Source organism: Aptenodytes forsteri, unplaced genomic scaffold, assembly GCF_000699145.1.
Source record: "Aptenodytes forsteri isolate BGI_AS27 unplaced genomic scaffold, ASM69914v1 Scaffold438, whole genome shotgun sequence".
Taxonomy (NCBI): Eukaryota; Metazoa; Chordata; class Aves; order Sphenisciformes; family Spheniscidae; genus Aptenodytes; species Aptenodytes forsteri.
This window is the reverse complement of record NW_008795673.1, coordinates 552262-567379: the sequence shown is the minus strand read 5'-3', so window position 1 is coordinate 567379 and position 15118 is coordinate 552262. Positions and strand designations below refer to the sequence as shown.

The 15118-nt window shown below is 42.0% G+C and overlaps 1 protein-coding gene across 10 annotated transcripts in view; it reads left to right on the top strand.

Moving 5' to 3' along the window:
* Window positions 1-11: 11 nt before the first annotated feature.
* Window positions 12-15118, top strand: part of WNK2 (WNK lysine deficient protein kinase 2) — a 124469-nt gene continuing 109362 nt past the window's right edge. For 6 of the 10 annotated variants that reach the window (XM_019472935.1, XM_019472934.1, XM_019472929.1 and 3 more), the window contains exon 1: window positions 13-583. In XM_019472935.1, the coding sequence (XP_019328480.1) occupies window positions 56-583 (528 nt within the window). In that variant the 5' untranslated portion in view covers window positions 13-55. Of the gene's footprint in view, window positions 584-15118 lie in introns of all 10 variants that reach the window. The other 4 variants (XM_019472937.1, XM_019472933.1, XM_019472932.1 and 1 more) reach the window with 1 other exon arrangement.

The following is a 15118-nucleotide window of genomic DNA, read 5'->3' as shown; positions in this document are numbered from 1 at the left end:
TTTTGAGGGGCCCGGCGGTGGCAGGAGGAACGGGGCGGCCGCGGACGCTGCTGCAATGCCGGGAGCACCTGCCCCGCCGCTCCGCGCCCCCTGCTCCAGGGATCCCAAAATGGTCCATCAGCGGTTCCTGCGGAGGAGCGTGGTGGACTCGGACCAGGAGGAACCTGCCTTTGACCTTCCCGAGTCAGAGCATCAGAGGAAAATTATCCTGCTCCCGAAAACCAGGAGGATAATTGCGGAGAGGGCGAAGGCAGGGCACGGGGCCGGGGAGAAGGTGTGCCTGGAGGCCGAGCCTTCTGGGGAGCTGAAGGCAGCGCCAGCCCCTGGCAGTGTCGTAGGGGCTGAAGAGCAGAAGGAAGCCGGCAAAGATGCAGAGCGGAAAGAGGCGTCGGATGCTTCCAAAGATCAGAGCAAGGCTAAGAAAGAGGAGCCTGAGGAGGAGGCTGATATGAAAGCGGTTGCCACCTCCCTGGATGGCAGGTTCCTAAAGTTTGATATTGAACTCGGGAGGGGATCCTTCAAAACGGTCTATAAGGGTCTGGACACGGAGACGTGGGTGGAAGTTGCATGGTGTGAACTTCAGGTAAGCTGAGCTGATCCTCCTGTGGGTTTTTTTCTGCTTTGTAAGCCTAGGAGCTAAGGGCAACATGCCGGTGTCATCTACAGAAGCTCAGCTTTGAGCAGCCTTTATAGTCACCATTGCTTAGTATCCAGTGTCTAACTATAGCGCAATATTCTCATTGGCTCTCAATCTACCACCTTATGTACACTCCTCCCAGGCTTAACCCTCTCGGCCCTGGGATCTGACTGCTGACACTGATGATGTTGACATAGGACCTGTCATATTGCATAAAAGGGTCAGGAGTCGCTCCCTCCGAATGCGCAAAGCATGCTGAAAAGAGCGAAACGGAGCTCTTCTCTTCCCCCCCCTCCCCCCCCCCCCCCCCCCCCCCGCCACTTCAGAACGCGGCAGCTTGATTTAGCAGGAGTGGAGCAGCAGGTCTCTATTAAAAAGACACTGAGCATAAATGAAGTTGGAGAGCATTTGCAGGAGCGAACTTTCCTTTTTCTACAAATGCATTATGCTTTTATAAAGATTGAAGATCTGCTGCCCCCTTACTTGCCCTTTCCCCTGCTCTGAAATTGTGACTGTCGCCAGCTTCTTGTGAGCCAAACCTCTGAAAGCACCTGAGAGTGCTTGCCTTCTTAGGCATCATGAACTAGTGCTTCAGCTAGGTCAAAGACCTGCCTATCCAAATACCTTTTAAAAGGAAGATTTTTAAAAGGTCTGATTTGGGTTCTAGATCTCTAGAGAAGTCATCGGGTAATATCTAAAGAGAGCGAAGGTTTAGATACTGTCTTATGCTGGTTTGGGATGTAGCTGTTACCCTTTTCCTAGTGATTTTTGTATTCTCACTTCTGTAAAAATGACAGTAGTATATGCTTAATGTTTTTTCTTTGTGAAGCTTTTAGCGTCTGTTACTTACCTCATTTCTGTTAGCATCCATTTGCATGAGACCTATCTAAGAAGAACCTGAGACAGATTTTTATTTTTTTCCTGAGCTATTACTGAGTCTGAGTTACTCTGCAATTTTGGTGGGGACTAGAAGATTTAACTCAAGTTATAATTTGGGGTCCTTAAACTCCCACTGGTTGACTGAGCTTTATGGCCTACCAGAGTATTTGAGAATAGCGTGTCAATAATGTGATGTGATAAGCCTGAGCTCTTGATTGTTTGTTTGTTTATTTTTTAATGTTGGCCCAATCTGTTTGTAAATCACTCCCGGCTTCCTGGGATAGGCGGGGATGGATGTACAGCCACATCTTTATTCCCTAATGATTTCATTACACAACATAATCATAATTTACTGCAGCGCTACTTAATACGAAGTATGGGGAGCACTTCTCAGTCTTCGTAATCACGTGTTCCCATGGCTTTAATTAGACAGAAATGCAAAATACAGAGCCATGGCAGTTGGGCAAGGTGAGGACCTGAAGGGCTGGTGGTAAGGGGTTTAACCCTCCTGCCCCCCAGCCTGGAGGGGGTCCTGGAGGGCTCCTAGGGAAAGGGGGGGAGGCTGTGGGATTGCCAAGGGGATTTACAGGGGAACTGAGTGAGGCCGGTGCTGCTGGGAGGAGAGCCTTGCGGGCAGGCCTGGTCTTTGTCTGGCTTCGGCTTGAAAGCGAATCCCAAGTGTTGTAAGGCTTTTACTTCGGTAGCCCGAAATTCATTTAGGATGACGATTGGGAAGGTTTGTCCGTAGGAAAAGGCCGATGTTGTTCAGCTGTCGGTCTGACCAGCGCAGGCCAGTTCTGTCACTGCAGAGCGATTGCACAGATCAGGAATTCATCTTGTTGCCAAATTTTTCAGTATGCTCTAGCAGGGGAACTGAAATAGATGTATTTTCAACATACTTTCTGTGACAGAATAGCTTTAATGACAAAAGACTGCCAAATGTGGTGGAGAACGCTGCATTGAAATTCCAGTGTTTGGGTCATTTACATCTAAGAAAGAGACTGGGAAGGGAAAATTGCGGTATGAAGCTTACCTGGTGATTGGTTTTCTTGTTCCTAGTTACGCTTGTTTATGAATTCTTGAACTGACTGTACATGAAGAAATAATATGTAATAATTCCTGAATTCCCACTAGTTTCCATTATATGTGCTTCAGCTGAAATCAGATCTTACTACTAAATATTTTCAATTTAATACAGAATTTGTTTTAGGCCTCTAACTGTAGAAAGAAAACTCTTTATTCGACTGCTTTAGAGAAGTTGGTGTGGATCCAGAGAAGTAGGGAGGGCTGCTGGTTCTCCTTAAACACTGCTGTCCGTTTGCGGTGCAGATGTGGAGGTGATGCCAGAGGCCAGGTAATGTGAGATGGTATGTGAATTTTGAAAGCCAGTACTCTGGTCTGGATTGAGGAAGTCTAACTGAATGACAAAAGTCTTTAAGCACCACGGGATTAAAGCCTATGCTTCTAGGATGAGTTTGCATTAAGGAAGCCATCAGGAGAAGGTGTGAATAGCTGTGTGTTGTCTTGGGCTTTTTGACTTGTAGAGTACTCTCTTAATTCAGCTAGGGAGTCATACTGGGAAAACATTCAGAGGGTGCTGTCAAGTAATCACTTCATTCACAGCATTTTGAAATTTTTTATGTAAGCTGTGCCAGTTAGATATGCCCCCGTTTGTCTCTTTCTCTGTAGAAATTTCTAAGTTCAGCTATGCATAGCAGAAGACTGAGTGGAAGCCATCGCCATGCTGTTGAAGACAATGAGTTCCTCTGCAGTCCCACACCGTCAAATCCCATCCCAGAGCCTTTTTGTGGAAAAATTGCAACAAATTGTACTTTGTCTTTCTTCTGGAGATGCACTTGGGCTTGTTACTTTTAGAGCTGGAGAGTTAAAAAATAACAGTATTGAGGTTCCATGCAGGCATTAATCCTCTGTCCTCGCTCAGCATTTTTTCAGCCCAGTTGTACTGTTGCCTCTGTGTGTCTCTTTTTTTGACCGTCTGTACAAAGACCTTGCGAGCCATTCTTGTTCAGTGGTTTTATTTCATTGCAAAGGTGGCTTTAGGGTTCAGAACCAAAATCAAGGCTTGGATTAGGGTGGGATCCAAATGCTAACCAAACTAGATCTGGGGTCTAGACCTGTCTGAAGACGTGAAAGCTGTACTCAGATTCTAGCTAGAAAGGAAGTTTATTGTTCCTTCCTGAAACTGAAGTATTGGAGCAGGATTAGTGTGCCCTTGCAGTTTGGAAGGGTTTGCATTCTAACGGTTTTCAACAGCTATAATTAATTTTAATTGGTGGCATACAATTGCTGTGTGGTGAGGCTTCAGCGTAACAGTATTTCAGTGTTGCGCTCCTAAGTAAAATGTTAGGTCATGAATAAGAAATATAGATTGGCAAAAGCCTACTGCTGGCAAGCCCAATAATCTTTTGAGTTAGATGGATGGTTTCAAAATTCCCATCCTATTTCCCTTTGGGAACATGTAGGGAAGCTGCAGAAGAGTCAAACCTGGTACTATCTCAAATGCAAAGACCTGATTGTACCTCATGGTTCTTGCTTGGACTGTGAATACTGAGCTTCTGTTTGATTGTATTTAATTTTAGTTTTCTTCATTGAAAATGTGGAAAGGAGGGACTGTCTCGTCCTGCTGTTGCTGTACCCGTGGTGGGGAGGTGAGCAATGCCTGTTGGTGAACACCGCAGGGAAGCCAGGCTTTTTCCACTGGTTGCCCAAGACTTGTTCTCCACTCTGCATACCGGCGCTTAGATGGACGCTGGTGTCTTCAGGACGCTTGGCCTCCAGGTGCTCCGCGTGAGAATGCGTGGGAGTGCTTGATGCTCCCTGGGACAGAGCTCAGCTCAACAGAGGTATCTGGGGAGCTGTGTAAGAGTGGAGGATGGGAGAATTGACCTCTGCCTTCCCCGCCCATATAGCTGAAGTTGGAAATCAAGGGTAATAGAATACCTCTGATGGCATTTTCCAAATGGCCACCAAACCAAGGGGTCTGTAATGGTAAAACAACCACAAATAGACGTGCTGCTCTGAGGTGGCAATTTCTTGCCCCCTGCACCTCTTCTGCCAAGCTTCTGGTAGTACAGTTCTGTAGGGAAAGACTTAATTATCTTTGCAAGACAAGTGTTTTACTCCTTAGTTTTATAGCACTCTTTTGTTTTTATGTCACTGCCAGTCTTCTCAAGCTGCCTGAACCAAAGAAAAAAATGTGAAAATGCGTTGTATGTCTTAAGTCACTCAGATATTCAGGAGTTTCATGTTTTTGGAGGGTACAGATCTTAACTGAAAATTAAGTTCTAAATGTTGATGCATTTCTGAACATTTCTTTCATTTGATTCATATGCAGTATTAATATGGGAATGGATAATGTATTTTCTTGATCTCAGTTTTTATTCCTTAAATGAGAAGCTCATCCAGATTGGCTGATAGCTGACTGATTTTAATATGGCATGAATATTCTAGAAGTACAAGATGAGATTAGACTTTGTTTTAATGCAAGGTGAATAAAAAGGGCATTTAAAATCATTAATGCTCTGTGAACTTGCTAATTTTTGTTTCTAAGGCTGATAATCTTTCCTTGAAGCAAAATTTCTAGTTTGAGCAGAGGAAGGGAGGAAAAGCATGCAGTTTATTTCTAAGTGTGTTACCTTATGCATGAGAGAAGGCTATGATGCCTATGTAACTATTTTCTTAAATTTTTAAGCAGTGTTTTCCATTGTATGTCCACTTAGAAGATCTGTGATAGTTGTTTAAAGCAATACCAAAGGTCCATGGCTCAGATGTTTTTTGTAAGCAGATAACGTTTGCATGGTTAAAAGTGGGAGCCTGTAAAATGGACAATGTTAAAGCAAGTTCACTTTGCTCTAGCTGGGCAAGTCACTTCTGGCAAAATTAAATTATGTGGAGTTAAATTCTGTGGGAGGAGGAGGCTGTCCTACGCCCCCGTATCAAGAATCCAAGGGATTTCTTTCTGAAAAAGGTAATATCTTCAGGATTTTCACTGGTGTGGTAGTTTGGCTTTTGTTAGTGTCTTTGGCTAACAGCATTCATCTGATGTTGAAATAGTAGCTGGTTACTATCTATGCTGTTAATTTATTGGCTGGGCAAACTTTGTAGTGTAAATGAACAGAATAATTTAGAAAATGTGTTTGGGAGAAGAAAGGAGGGAGACTGTATCTGAAAGCATGAATCTGATATTGCTGTGTGCTCATATTGAGTTAACTCTGAGACTAATTTTGTCTGCTTTGAGTTAATTCTTGAGATAGTGACTTCTGTTTAAATTTAAACAATTGGTTTAGCTCTGCTTTACGGTATCAATATGAAGACATGTGCCTGTATCACTGGTGTTTGTTAGTATAGCTCTTGCCCTGACATGGAGAAGCAGGATAGGGATATGGTAGTGAACTATTAATAGACTGCTTCTCAAATTCAGTAAATGAAATAGAGCTGGGTCAGACTTCAGATTCTGCTTCTGAATCAAGCAAGACTCCTTTCTTTTGCTTTTGAGTACATTTTGCCTAAAGGTTGGTTGTGTGCTCTTTTAATCCTGGTTAAACCCTTCACGCTGAACATGTGGGGTCCAGTTGCAGTAAGAGGGAATGACTTAAAATAAAACCAGAACTTGGTGTAAAGGATAGTTCTGGTCCCTTTGGTCATCTCTTGTCCACAGTTGACAGGGAAAAAAGTTGTTGCAAGCTGTCATCTTAGTAATGTTTGCACTTGAGATGCAGTCTGACTTGTGTGTATAACGTGCTTACATTTATGGTCCGATTGCTGCCTTGTTTTGTGGTCAGGGTGTAACAGAGGTCTGAAGAAAGCCCAGTGGCACTGGCAGTGATGTGCTAGAAGAAGGGTGGCAATAGCAATTCAGCTGTTGATTACCGGACTTATCAGGATTTTTGCATGATCTAAGAGATTGGAGGTGCTGCAGAGGTCGGGAAGAGTCATTCTTGGGTGGGTAGATGGAAGGTAGAGGCCCAACTGTAAGGATTGGGTATGATGGGATTGTTGAGGAGGGAGGTAGTGATAAATCTCCCATGCTTCAGGAGCCCAGCTGGAGTGGTATGCTTGGGTTTGAGTGCTGAGAAGAGCTTGCTACAGCTGTCTGATCAGAGGAAGTTTGGTTTTTAGACTTTCCATGACATAGCTGCTGATCGCCGGCAGCAGGATACTCACCTGCGTGTTCCGTAGGTTCTGTGGTAGGTCTGACTGTCCAGAAAACACAAATACAAGGTAAGTGCTGATGCATGATACCCGGACAGCCTGTAGGCATAAGAAAAGGGCAGCCAAAGGCGTGTCATGTGAGATGTGTGACAATTGGCACTCCTCTCAGAAGAGACATCTTCGTTGCTCTGAAATAGGAGGGGGTTGTGCAAATAATGTTTGGAGAATATCTGAAATGGTCATGCAGAAGCAGAACTGCTTTTCCTCTCGGTTAAGTTTGTGCATGTGAAATTGAAGTTACATCTGGAAACGCATTATTTCCCTGACGTGATACTGACCTATTAGAAAACACGGGTGCTAGCCCAACGTTGATTTCAGTGTGTCTGAAACCTAGCTTGGCAAGGAAGGGGAAAGTTAGTTTATTTTTAATAAAAAATTTATCACCCCTACTAAACACGCCATAGCCTGTCTAACCCCACTGTGGCTACAGCGTTATTCCAAATAAGCAAATTTCTGGAGCTGATGGGATTTCTTCCCTCCTTCTCCAGAATCTTCCATGTAAGTGCACATGCATTTTAATTCATATCAGATTTTATAAGTGATTTACTGGAAAATAATTTTTCTGTATCGTGTTAATACAGCATAACGGCTGTATAATATGGTGGTTAAATATGCAGTGGGAGTAATGGGTAAAATGAAATGCCATATTATGGGAATATACATGTTGCTTAAACTATCAAGGAAGGAGTAACTTAAGACCTAATACCATCTGTTCTTCAGTTGTTTGCTACAGAGGGATACAAAACACTTATTCATGAGTTCTGAGGAAAACAGATAGGGGAATGCAGGCTCAGATAACATTTGTGGGGTTTTTTCTTATTTGGCTTTCTTGTGAATTCAATCTGATCTTCATTCCTGACTTCTTAAACGAAAATTAAACATGCTTTAAGTAGTATTTGATCCTATTATGAACCTCTGCAGCACTTCACCAAAGTTAATTTGAATTTTACTGTAATTTTTGGTTAGGTAAGAAAACTTAAAACTGCTTTGATTCCTAGCTTTTTCTAAGAAAATGAAAACCTGAAAGGACATGGGCATTTTTGTTATACACTAGTCCTTTTTTTTTTTGCAATGCTTTTTTGGGGGAAAGCTGTACTGTAGTTGGTTACTAAAGCTACCAATTCGCCTTTCTCAAATTCTGAAAGTCCTGCTGTAGTCTAGCTCTCCTGAAAACTACTTAAGGCTTTTTGTTTCATCTTAACCCAGAGAATTTGAATGTAAATCTGTATGGATGATGGCTGACGACTTTTTTTTTTCTAGCTATGTTTATACTTTTAGGAAACTCTTACCTTTTCCATTAACTATTTAGCAAAGTATGGGCCTTAATAAACTGTGGTTCTGTACCGCGCACCGTAATGTCGTGTTCCATGTATTCCTGTATTAGCAGGGCTTGTCCAAATGCCATTGTCAGTGTTTCAAGTGCTTAACTGTCTAAAACCCAGTAAGACTGAACAGATGGAGGAAGGTTTTTTCTTTAGCTAAAGAATCAGAAATTGTTTATATTCTATAAAATAAGTTTTTATTAAAAAGAACAAATGACAGTTGGTCACTTCATATATGGAGAACTGAGTATTTATTTCATAAAAGCAGCATAAACCAGGCATTGCCTACGTCTGCTTCTGAAATGGATGTTCCTTTCTCTCACTGGCATGTGCTTTGAAGGATTAAAATTCTGGTGTTTATTCCAGATTTTTGTACAATAAGCAGCTTTTTAACATTGCTTTTCCTGATGCTGTCTGGATTTTTTCAGTTAGAGCGACATTTTGGGTGACCCATTGTACTTGCTGGAGCTAATACAGCTGTGGTGGTTGACTGAGCAGAATCAATTTTGTCTATTAAAAGAGAATGGGGGGAGGGAGGGGGAATCACAAAATTTCCAGCAGATGTGTATCATTGCTGCAGGCCTGTGCAGCTCTCTGCTGAAACATTTGATAAAAGCTAGATCTTGTAAAACTGATTCCAAATAGGTTTGCTTTGTTGTAGGCTTTACTGATTAATTAAGGAAAATTGCCATGTTTATGTGCATTTGAACTTGTTTTGTTTCTCTTTCATATCAGTGTTTGTTTTGAGAATTGTTGCAGATAATGAAGCACGTGTGGCATTAATAAAATGGACTTGCTTTTCTCTCAATTACAATAAGACTTAGATTGCCTTCGATTACTAATGGAGGATGAGAATATCTTGTCCTTTCGCAAACAGTGCAATCGTGACTAACATGGGTGGTTTTGCATGTACTTAATGTTATTTGTGCATGTATAAAATTAATAGTGGAAAAGACACACAACGACTTGTATTAAGCCATAGGATATAGGGTAAAATGAATCGGTAAGAATGACCTAAATGGTTGCTTATAGCCCATCTGCAATCCTGCCTCTTCAGGTTATGTCCTCCCTTGTGTGGTGTGTTTTGCACATGCTTCTGGGGATGTAGCATCAGTTCCCGCTGCCCTCCAGGCTTCCAGTTCTTTTTCTTGCACAAGCTGTAATAACTTCTCTCATTGCCACAATGACTCTTTAAATTTATTAAGGTCAGTTCAGCCTAACCGAAGCTCCAGGAACATCCAGCACAGGCAGATGGGGGTGAGTGAGGGGGGGAGAACATCATGCGATATTGGAGTTATTTGTATTGTAAGGGCCTTGTTAACTTAAAGCTCTTGTAGCACTGTTCCAGGAAACAAATGGGGATTTTTCTGTAACTTCCCTCTAAAAAAAAAAAGTGAGAGGAAAGCTTCTGCTGATAATCTGCTGGTCCTCAGATGCGTGGCAGACTCTTGAACTGGACTAAAGTTATCTGAAGCAAGTTTGAGCTATAAATTCTTCTAGGCTGCCGAGAGCTTCTGAGCCCCATCGGTGTCAAGTAGCAGTGATCACTTGGTCTTTAAATAGAAAACTCACTCTGGAGTCTTCATTTTGGACCTTAAGGACTGTCTGCTTAGGCTGGTTTCAGACCCGCACCAGGCAGCGGGTGGTAAATTCGGGCATCGAGGGCCAGTTCCTGTAAAGATGGAAAGTGCGACCTGTAAGCTGTTGTCAGGCATGCCGCCAGCAGTGCGGGTAGTGAGCTGCGTTAGCGCAGAGCAAGGACCCAAAAGAGCAGCATGCCGATGGGGAAGGCTTCATCCGACAGCTGGTTGCTCTGTCTTCAGACAGACACATGAATTGCCTGGAAGGGGGGTGAGACCTGTAGCTAACCACTCTGCTGGGGGAGGGGTCCTATCCAGCAAGCTCTGATGTTTTCTCTTGGGATTCACTTCTTACCTGAGAACGGAAGAATCTCCTGTCTTGGAGGCATGAAGTCACAGGAGGTGTGCTCCTCACCCTTTCTTTAGCTGCAAGTGTAATAGTTTGGAGGCTTTGGTAAAGGCTCCAATGACTATTGCAGGTGGGGATGGGAATTTGGAATGAACCTCCCCTGTTCATTAAGTCCTTTGGTCTAAGTATTTCTATCATGGGAGGGGAGATAGGCCATATCTCTTCTAGGTGTCATGTAAGAGGAAAGTAGGTGCTGTCACCCAGCTCTTTCACAGCGTGGTAGGTGTGCTCTGCAAATGTCTCTTGGCCTCAACTATTTGAGGAATGGATGAACAGTTCATTTCTGGGTCCTAGCTGTGTTCATATACAACGTGGGACTGACCAAAGTTAAGACTGAGGCCATATGGGGCATATGCAAGAGATCTTTGCTTCTGCAGGCACCTCATCTTAAGAAAAGGCATGGTGCCTTCAGTACGCTGGTAGCTGGAGGACTGGGTGTCAGAGCCACAAGTGCTTTCAGAAGAGTGCATTTGGACCCAGGTCAATTCTATGCCTTATTTTTATAGTCTCATGTTAAATTAAGCCAACTGGATAGATTCCCACATGATACAAGATACTCCTACAAAGGCACCCTGCGGTTTCCTCTAGGCTATAGACAACTCTCTGAATCCTTGTATGTGGAAGAGGATTAAGCCTTCTTTTCAAAGTATAGAAGAAAAACTTGTAGCAAATATCTGTGGTTGGGAGAGGGAAATGAAGCAAAACCTCTTTTTAACTGTCTGGAATAAATGATAGATATTTTGTGGTATTTTTCTTTGTTGGTTGACTACTCGATTCCTGTTCCTTCTCTACTGCCCAGTCTTAAGCACTCTGCCAAAGCCCGTACCCCTACCAAGAAATACACTATGTCGACACCTCGGCTGTTAACATGGACGGCTTGTTGTAGGAGAGGAGAAAAGCAGCTGTGCTCACTGCTTCCAGAGATAATTCTGACATCCCATACCCTGAGAAATAGTTAATACTTAAATTGTGTGTGATCTGAGATGTATCTGTTTACTTAGATGAAGCCAGCATTACAAGTTTTTAACCACTGAAGCTACTAAACTGTTAGGAACAACAATTCTTCCTCTAAGTAACATGGAAGCATTAAATACAAAGCTTCATTTATTAAAGTATGTGTATACTTTCTTAGGGTGGTTTGGAGGAGGCTAATGAACAGGCTAGTGTTCACTCACATGTGGGCTTCAAAGAAAACTTTTCCTCTAAATAGCTTTTGTTTGGGGCTGCAAACTCTTGTGTTTGAAATGAGACACTTGAGATGGAGTCTGCGTATTCAAAAGTAACTGTTGCAAATAAATGGGACTGTGGATGTTCATTGACTTTTGCCACACTAATATCTGTCCATATTTTCCTTCCTTTTCTTGTGATGTTGCTGAACAGCAAGTCAATTTATAGCAGGAGTTGCTGGAGAGTGCAGCCCGTGTTGGGCAGGAATCTCTCAGCGTGAAGACGGTGATGGAGAATGACTGAAACCGGAGGGTCTGCGGTTGGGGGAGTTAGCTTTGCCTGAAGAGGGCGTAACAGAAAATACACAGTTTACTAACCTAGGACGTAGAAATGAAATTGGTGTCGCTGCTGAATCCCAAATTCTCAGTGTCAGGGGTGTGACTGATGCTGATCTGGTTTTGTTACAGATTAGGGAAGGATTACAGGATGGTTCACTAACCCATCGCCGCATTCCTTCATGCGTTTTTAGGGAGGCTTTATTAAAAATGGATGCTACTTGATAAAAACTTTCCAGTAGGCTTTTAAAAACCAGTTTAATGCCGTCTTCCTTCTTATTCCTCCTCTTTCCTGTCCTCCACTACCACCCCAAAAGTTACAAGGACAGGGTCCTGCTCTTTAACACCTTCTGCACCACCACAGAGCGTATACAAATACCCTTGTTCTTTTTTCATGTCCCTTTCTTTTCTTTAGAGGGTCATCTTCACAATCACGTGAAAATTAGCATCTTTGATTAATCTCATAAGATACTATTTCACCTACCAGTCTTCCAGTTCTCCAAGGTGTTTTCTTGGGCAGCTGCTTTGTGCAGCAATGAGGCTGTCGGTCAGTGAGAGCTGTGGTAGCTTCTGATCTTCTTGAAAAATCCTGATGCGTCTGAGACGAAAATCAGAATTTGCAGAGAAATAAAGGAAAATGAGGTAGCATCTAGTGAGACGAGATGAAAGGGCGTTTTATAACCTCTTGTGCAATAACTGCTAGTTTCTGGTTCTTAGCAATGACTGATACTTGTCATCTTTCTGACTGCCTTGTTGATGCTTAGCTACCCTAATTCTGGTGTTGCAATTAATGATTTAACAGTACAGATGCTGTAAATGTCTTTTTTAAAAAAAAAAAAACAACTTTGATAAAATTTATGCATTGTGTATTTTATGCATGCTGAAGTATCCACTATCCTAGTTGCATTACCTCTGTTTTTTACAGCTGAAATTGTAATTTATGAATTCTGTTAGAGAAAGGAGAAAAGCCATTAAAACAATTGCACTAAGCTAATTTTTCTGTGCAGAGAGAACTCTGTAATTTCTAATGAACTGTGACCTTTGTACCTTAAAAGATATATAGTGTATTTTTCAAAATGGATTTCTGTCAGCAGGGTAACTAATGAAATCGTCTTGTAGTTGGAGTCCTCGGTACCTAATAAGATGTGAACTCCCCGTGAAGCTGCTTCTCACAGTTTGGTTATTTCTGAATGTGATTTTCTGTGGATTTTACAGCCACTAGGGTTGTGCTTTTTCTGCATTTTTTTTTTCCTTCAGCAGGGGCAACAAGAGAATCTCTCTCTTTGATATCAGTTTTCCTGAAAATTGGAAGTTGCTTTGTTTCCGTGAGTCGCTACCCTGATTTACTCGCTAAATGTGTTGTGGACAACAAGGGAGACGTGCACGCGCACACAGCATCAGCGCAGTCTTATTTCCTGAAGAAACAAAGGCTGAAAAACCCACCTTTTGAATTTTATTTTTTTTTTAACAACCACTAGACGTAACTAGAAGGGATGAGTTTTCTTAGTCTTGTCTTGCTCTTCCTAAGTTTATTAAGTCTGTGAAAGACGCCAAACTCCCAGTAACTGGGGACGAGAGCTGCAGCCTGTGCTGATGGCATGTGTCCTCAAAGGTGCCGCTCCGCTCCTCTGGAGCGGTCCCAAGGCGATGGAGGCGGGTTGCTGGACCAGGGGTGTGCTGGGGAAACACCGGGTCCTGCTGGAGCAGTGCTCTGGAGGGGCAGCGCTCTTCTGCGTCCTGCTGACAGCCTGGCAAAAGAGAGCGAGCGAGCTGCATTATTTATAGTGCTTATATAGTGCTACAAAGAACATATTTCTATAATAACGGGTGGGTGATTATGCAGCTTATATGGACCACGCAGTGGAGTGCTTCAAGTCTGCTTTAAAGTAATTTCCCAGCCTGGATGAATTAAGTAAAAACCACTCCTTGTTTATCACCGTTGCATCAATTCTGAACATGTATTCAGTTTTTCCAACAGTTTAGTATGGTTTTGTGTGTATTTTTCTGAGGATACATATTTAAGGGTCAGAATGAACTATAATCTGTGACAAAGCAGAGCGTTTAATTGTGCGACTGAAAAATGGAAGGACTGGTTTAACTAGAAGATCTGAACATGCTGAAATGTTAATTACTTTTAGAGGTCTAAGACAGATGAATAATTGGTCATGAAAGCCTGTTCACCTGTTTTAATGAGCTCAGTTAAAAAAAAAAGTTGCATACTATTTCTAAGGTGCTCATGTACCAAAGTTCTAAAATCCCTGAGCCATGGTTTATGCGTTTGTTTCAATAAGCATTATATTCAGTCTGTGTTTTAAGCATGCTATACACTTTGAAATGTAATAACATTTCCCAGAGCAGCAGCTTTTATTCTTAAGTCTGCCCAAAATTACCATGCAAATTTACCTGGTTTTAAAATAATACCTTGCACTGATAGTGGTGTGATGATAGCAGGTCTTGAGTGTTATTTCTCTTGCAAGATTAAAGTGAACAAACAGGGGTTTTTTTGATTGAAGAGAGATAACGAAAGCAACTATATAACTATATACAGTATACAGCGGCGGCAGTATGTAAGCCTGTACCAGAGCTGTAATCTCCACAAAGGAAAACACAATGCAAAATCAGCATATTCGTAAATACATCTATTTTTACAACATAGCTAGAGAGTTGGTGGTTCAGTTGATTGAATTCTCCTTAACCCTAGCTGTGGAGGTGAAAATATATGCTCAAATGCTTCCCTTGCTTCTCAGAGAAAAATCCAGTAATTCTACCTTTCTTTAAGAAACCCTTTTTTAAGGAGCATTGTCCCTGCTATCTGGGTTGATTTTGTAGTGTTAAACCTCATTAAATAGCTGATGTGATATATCTGGTAACAATGCTGCAAGTGGAGTGGGGAATTCATTAAGTGATGGCTGTGATGTGGTTTGATTTAGATGACTTTGCTCTCACCTGTTGAGCTGCTGTTTACTGTCACCTTCATGGCAAGTGGTTACTGTTTGTTTGCTTGGTCTTTGCTTATTGCATATCCATAATGTGGATGTGAGAGGTACTTCAAAAAAACCACACAAATGTGCAATAGTAATCATAATAAGGATAAAAACGTTTGTACAGGTGAGATAAATACAAGAATCTAAAATTGTCAATGTCCTCCTAAATTTAGCAACTATTAAATAAGATCATCACAATGAGTATTATTCCTTGTTAAAAGACCCTTTAAAGCATGTGGGTTTTTAAATTTAATTGCAGTATGTGGCACTCTTACTTGCAGTGGTGCAGAACATATAATGTACTTCTGGTAGGCAAAGCATGCCTGAACGATTTAAAAAAATAAATAAAAAAATAAAAAAAATCTTCTTTAGTTTGTGAATTCTCAAGTGCTTTCCTTAAAAAGTACCTGGAGTGGTTTAGGTGGATTGTGAACTTAGAATCATAGAATCATTAAGGTTGGAAAAGACCTCTAAGATCATTGAGTCCAACTGTCAACCCAACACCATCATGTCCCTAAGTGCCTCATCTACTCGTCTTTTAAATACTTCCAGGGATGGGGACTCAACCACTTC